This window comes from Crocodylus porosus, unplaced genomic scaffold (genome assembly GCF_001723895.1).
Source record: "Crocodylus porosus isolate Cpor-Errol unplaced genomic scaffold, CroPor_comp1, whole genome shotgun sequence".
In the NCBI taxonomy this organism is placed as follows: domain Eukaryota; kingdom Metazoa; phylum Chordata; order Crocodylia; family Crocodylidae; genus Crocodylus; species Crocodylus porosus.
This window is the reverse complement of record NW_017728886.1, coordinates 9,260,115-9,266,583: the sequence shown is the minus strand read 5'-3', so window position 1 is coordinate 9,266,583 and position 6,469 is coordinate 9,260,115. Positions and strand designations below refer to the sequence as shown.

Here is a 6,469-nt window from a genome sequence, read left to right as displayed (position 1 = left end):
AACACCTTCAAGAGTAAATTGGATGCTTCTCTTGCTGGGATCCTATGACCCCAGCTGACTTCCTGCCCTTTGGGCAGGGGGCTGGACTCAATGATCTCCCGAGGTCCCTTCCAGCCCTAATGTCTATGAAATCTATGAAATAAAAGAACAGAGTAAAATAGAAGACATTTGGTTGACTTGTATGTCAACTTCAGAAGGTTTATTACAAGAGACTTGAGGTTGTATACAGCTCCAGCAACAAGGAGTGAAAGTTTGGCCCCTTTCAAGTCACTGGCAAAACTCTCATTGATTTCAGTAGGGTCAAGTTTTTGCCAGAGGTCTTTTGGTTTAATACACTAAATTCTATCAAATAAGGTTTTGCAAGGAATAAAATATAGTTCTTTATAAAACACCTTTTCAATCAGGAAAATCAAAGTAGAAGATTACCTACTTTAATTGAGCCCTAAAGTTTGGTCCTGCTTTAAAACATGACTGCGAACTTCTATACTATATTTTAGTGATTCATACATAAGATTAGAACAAGTAGAAAGATTTTAGATTACAGGCTCCATCTTGGATGTGACAGTCAGGCTGAGGTTCTTTCCTTCTCATGTATAGTAAAAACTCCACAGGCCTAAATTGCTCATAATTGAGCTCTGAAGCCATACAGAGTTCAAATTGCATATTCAGGGCTACTTGTGAAACTTGATTGCCAGCAGTGGATTGCACAGGTAGACCTGATTGGAACTTAATAAACAGTTTTCTCGAAACACACGATACAATACAATGCACGGGTCAGCTCATTTAGTATCACCTGTAGGGGCTTTAAAGTGCTCAAAGACAAAAAAAAGCAACAGAAAACCTTATTCTGTAGATATCTTTATAGGATACTCTTAAATGAACTAGCTTAGGTTCTAGAAACAATGTAACTGCATTAATTTAGTAATTTGCCTAGCTAATTTTTCATGTATGTGGAACCATAATATACTTAAGAGAAATATTAGATTTTATTAAAACTTTATGTAAATAAATATGGAAATGCCTTTATAATTAAGATTGATGACAGTCTCACAGACATGTTATAACTAGACATGATATATTCTACTCAAACAGGCACATGGGACAACCCAATCAAGCACTGAAGTATTTCAACAAAGCTCGAAAGGACAGTGAGTGGGGCCAAAGAGCCATCAGCAGTATGATTCAGATTTGTCTAAATCCTGATAATGAGATATTAGGAGGAGACGTGTTTGAAGGCCTTAATGAAGAGAACAGGTAAGAAAACAGACCAGCACTTCTGGAAATGATTAGTAACAGAGAAAAGTCTTAGACTATCAGGTTCATCTCCCAAGAACTATTTGAGAATAACTTTCAAGGTCTGGTCATTTCTGTACAGAGACAGAGGGTTTCAGTTCAGCTGCCCCCTCTTCACTATATTCACCAGCACAAAATAGAAACTTTTGACATACTTGTTTTCCCTCTAAAAATGTTGCCATCCATGAGTAGAGAGAGGTAGTTAACCATGTTAGTCTGCAAAGTAGGCTGTCACTTACAAAAACTTATGCTTCCCTGAACCAATTAGTCTCTAAAGTGCTACCTGCCTTGCCCTCTGCCTGTCTTTAAAAATGTTGAGAAGTATTTAATGGTTGTGAAAACTACTATACTGAGAAGCCTAAAACATAATAGCCTGTTCTTAGTTACAAAGTAGGTATACAAGTAATGGCAATTTAAGGTGCTTCAGCTATGTTCTGGATGGGCGCAGTGGTTTTGTGATTTAATAATATTGAATATATATAAAATCTGCTTCTGTGTATGTACAACTATAAATGCATCCTTGCTCTGGTATGATTAAGAGTGAAAGATGAGCGCAGCAGTTGCTTTTACCATTCATCTATATTTAACACGTTTTGAAATATCAGAGGTTTAATGTTATCAGTAACTTAAAAGAGAAACGAGAAGCTCAGCAACATGGGGTGTGTACAGCTGAGAAACTACTGAAGGAGTTTTATCCTCGATCCCAAGATGACCAAAATCAACTGAAGATGCTACAGAACTACTGTCTGATGACCACTAAAGACAAAAATAATGTGGAGAAAGCTCTTAGTGCATTTATAGAAATGGCCCAAAATGAGGTAAGAAATTCTTCAGTGCATTTTGCATTCTGTTCTGTTGTAGCATGCTAACAGCCCCATGCATGTTTGGTTTTTTTATCAAGAATATTTTTAAATGCCCTGATTAAATTATAGTATTTTATCATTTTTCATTAATAAATCCTTAATCATGTGAAGTGTACAATAAGTTTGCATTATTGAGGTTCTGGTTAACTCAAGGAATTTTCATTCCAGTCAAATGGATATTGGGGAACAAGGGTTTCACTCTGCAGTTCAAGGGTGTTCCTGTTCTAGCAAAGCTTTTCATGGCATGCTTAGCTGAAAGTATACAAGTACCCTTCCAAACAATTATGTAGGTTTAAAGTTATCCATATGTTTAAATGCTTTGCCAAACAGAAGCTAGAGCACTTAGCAGTTTACTGAATGAATCCCTTGCCCCTGGTTTGTGCCTGTTGACTTAATAATGTTATTCTGGCAGTGCACCTTTGGTGCCTGCCACTTTAAGGGCAAGAGCAGGCAGCCGCCAGGTGCCTAATGAGGGCAGCCATTTTTTAACATAGGCCAGAGCAGCAATAGTCTGTGTTGAGCAGCCAAGGAGACAACATCAGGCTGAGCTGCTCCTGGAACACCTTGGGGGTAAGGGTGAGGCTATGGGGACAGAGGAGTCCTCAGTGGTCCTGGACATGATCTAAAACTGTAACCTGCCAAGATAGGGAGGCCTGGTGGGACTGCCAGTGGCGTGACAGCCCCACTTAAATACAGGGACCATGAACCTACCCCGTGTAAGGTGGGTCGAGGCACCTAAACCCAAGCCCCCACCTTTGGGTGGGTTACTAAGAAGGAGGAGTGGGGTCAGGAGCCCACAGGGATATAAGACCCTGGAGGCCCTGGGGAGCAGGCAGTTGTGGAGTCCTAGAGAAGGGGGCAGTTGAGAGACCCTGAGAAAGCAGGGGTGTTAGTGGGCCCACCCAGAGTAAGATGCGTGTTCAAGACCTGAAGGACTGCGTGTAATTTGGGGTTGAGTAGGGCTGAAGGGATGGTCAGAAGGGCAGCCCCAGGGGGTGTGTTGAGTAGAGCTGAAGGAAGGCCAGAAGGGCAACATAAGGGCCAACCCCCCACAAGATCATGGTGTTGTGTATAAGGAGCCCGGTGAGGGGCTAGGCAAAGTTTGTCTTCCATTTGGTGAACTGGCTGGCACTACCCAGGTGAGGGTCATGGGAGAGGCTCAAGAGACTGCATGTCGCCAGCCAAGGCATGATTCAGATAAGCCTGATGGCCAGAAGGGTTGCTCCAGGAGACAGCAGGGCAGAGTGGAGGGGGCACAGTATACTGCAGCAAGCAAGAGACCGTGTGAGAGGGGGTGGAGTGTGAGAGGATCCTGTGAGAGAGGGGCAGTATGAGTGTGTGTGTGTGGGTGAGACCTGGTGGAGGACTAGGTTTGGTCCGGCTTGTGGCCAGGAGTATGATAACATCTTGGATGCTGTCTGCAAGGAATGGGCCATGGTATAGGGGAGGTACAGAGATGTGGATAGCGTCTCCTGGCATCAGGGCATAGAATGGACAGCCTCCCGCTTTTATCGCCAGTGTATTGTAATAGCAAAGTCGTGGCAAGCGAGACTGGGCAGCCTGCCCTACATAGAGAGGTGGGCAAGCTGATTTGAGATTCAGCCCCAAGCTTGCCCCCGTCACAATTATATACTTAGCTTTGTTATAGAGCTTTCGTCCAGATACAGTTGACACTATGTGGATGGATTCTAAGATTAGAGCAGGAGTGTTGGTATGTGTTAAATTGGCATCTCTGATCTTCTCATGGCAAATTAAGTACTGCAATCAGAAATACTGAGAAGCCTATTCATTTTAATAAACCATTGACAGTATTGCTAATTCTTATAAAAGACAGTGAAACCCATAATATTTCCAAATCATGGAAAGAGCTTGTTCTTCAAACTGGCATTTTTATTTGACTGTTAATTTTTCTAATCTGTACGATATGTATATATTTTTAGAGAGAAAGTGTTCAAGCCATTTTGGCAATGGCACAAGCCTACATGATCCTTAAGCAGACTCCTAAGGCTAGAACCCAACTAAAACGGTTAGCTAAAGCTAACTGGACTGTCTCAGATGCAGAAGAGTTGGAAAAAAGTTGGATTTTACTGTCTGATATATACTGCAACAGTGGAAAGTATGATCTTGCAATGGAGCAACTGAAACGCTGTTTACAATACAACAAGGTGAGAAGAAAAGATGTTTACAAGGAGATCTTGAAAAGTAAAAATGCGTTTTGATTAGCTTGGAGTATGAATGCCAAAGCAATGCTGGGAAAACTGGTTTCATTAAGAGTCATTGATAGTTACCCCAAAAAGTAAAAGCTCTGAACACCAGCTACAGTTTGGAACCTGGATTTCAGTAAAATTGACTAATGGAATAAAATCAATGTGATTGTCATGATGATTAAGATTCTCATCTCATTCAGTTTGTGAATTTGACAAAAAGGCAAGGATTGTTGTGGGTGACATCTTTCACTGGACCAACTGCATGGTTGGGATAGACTTAGACAATCTTTTAAATATGACCTGAAGAGGAATGCTTCACATCTGAAAGCTTGTCTAAGTCTATCCCAACCATGTAGTTGGTCCAGTGAAAGATATCAGCCACAACAATCCTAGCTTCTCACATAATTCCTGGAGCATCACAGCTACAACATCACTCCTACACTACCAAAACATGAATTTTACAGTTAATTTTGGTTGGAGCAGAATTTGACCCTAAATGCAAGAAGTGGTTTATAATTAATTAGCTAACTAGTTAGTTATGGTTTCACATTTAAAATCCTAAAAATCAGGAAATGTAAAAGTGAAGGCTGTAAAATCAATGTTAGATTAGCCAAGTTGAATATCCTGTTTTAGTGTACATATTTATGAGCTAGACAGTAAAGCATCAAGCTACACCTTTAAGGGAAAAAATAGACAAAAATCTAGTGTTTTTGTATTGTTTTACTAATGTATTTAAATAGAAAATATAATTTAGGATCCTGATTTACAATCTAGAGAATGCTAAAATGACGTAAAAATATATTAATTTTTAATCCATTTTAGTCGTGTTCAAAAGCTTATGAATACATGGGTTTTATTATGGAGAAAGAACAGGCCTATAAGGATGCTGCAGCTAATTACAAATTAGCTTGGAAATATAGTAATCAAGCAAACCCTGCCATTGGTGAGTTGATAAAAACTTATTCTATTTTAAATCCTCCTTGAAAATTAGCCAGCATATTCATTCTTGAATCATTGTAAAAGATTATATTAAATATCCTGCAACTTTATTTTACATGGTCTAAAAATGCAAGAAATACTTGGGCTATGGTAATTTCTGTCTTCAGTTATACTGATGTAATCAACATGATGTTGGTGGGGTTAAAAAAAGGTGTAACAAATACAGGAAGAAGAACTTTAATGACAGCTAAGAGTTTAATACTGCCAAGAGTTTACTGACAGCTAATAATAATATTGGACAAAAAGTGAAAGGTTATTGTTTGGCCAGGGACATGGTACTTTTTATGTATAGGGAGGACTAAATTCAGAAGAGTCCTGTATAGAGATGAGTTACATTTCAACAAGATTCCTGAGTTCCAGGCCCTACTTAGGATTTTTTTTCAAATAACTGACTAATGTAAAATGTATAAACCATCCAAGAACAAGGACTGAAAACCAGATCTTCACAGAGCTGAGGGAGAACCGTGGCCCCCTCGAGATGTTACATGTATTATGGGTTAAAAGTGAGTTTCATGCAACTTTTTTGAAACATGCCAGACCTTCAGGCAAGTTATCCCACAATAAAAACGATGAACCCACAATAACATTTACAGATCCACCTAAGAGAATTCATGATTAAATCTTTTTAATCAGTTTTAACATCTGGCCACTCCCTGGTGCTGGGCTGCCACTGCACCATTTAAACTTACCATCTCATGGGAAGCCTCTCATCAGAGACAAGCTCCACCATGCTGGGCTGCTCATGCACCCATTTAAAGTGCCCCTGGAACATGCTGGCACACAGACCCTGAGACTGATGAGCCACTCTCCAAACCTAGGCTCCCTGCATGCCTTCTCCTTTAAAAGTCATGTGTGCATCCCAACTGCACGCATGCCCTTTGAACATGCCGGCACACAGAGAGTCCAGGACTTGGAGGCCACTCCATGATCCAGGGCTGCCCAAGTAGCAGCATACCTACAGGTTGGGGAACTCCCCTCTTGTCAGCACAGAGGCGGAAAAGGATCTTGGAGTCATCATTGACCCCAAGATGAACATGGGCCGGCAGTGTGGGGAGGCAGTCAGGAAGGCCAACCGCACCTTGGCATGCATCCACAGATGCATCTCGA

The 6,469-nt window shown here is 40.7% G+C and overlaps 1 protein-coding gene across 3 annotated transcripts in view; it reads left to right on the top strand.

Moving 5' to 3' along the window:
• The window catches only part of TTC21A (tetratricopeptide repeat domain 21A), a 69,352-nt gene that overhangs the window by 60,003 nt on the left and 2,880 nt on the right, over positions 1-6,469 (top strand). For 2 of the 3 annotated variants that reach the window (XM_019530162.1, XM_019530146.1), the window contains 4 exons: positions 1,093-1,254; positions 1,916-2,111; positions 4,097-4,321; positions 5,186-5,306. In XM_019530162.1, the coding sequence (XP_019385707.1) occupies positions 1,093-1,254; positions 1,916-2,111; positions 4,097-4,321; positions 5,186-5,306 (704 nt within the window). Of the gene's footprint in view, positions 1-1,092; positions 1,255-1,915; positions 2,112-4,096; positions 4,359-5,185; positions 5,307-6,469 lie in introns of those variants that run through there. The other variant, XM_019530154.1, reaches the window with a different exon arrangement.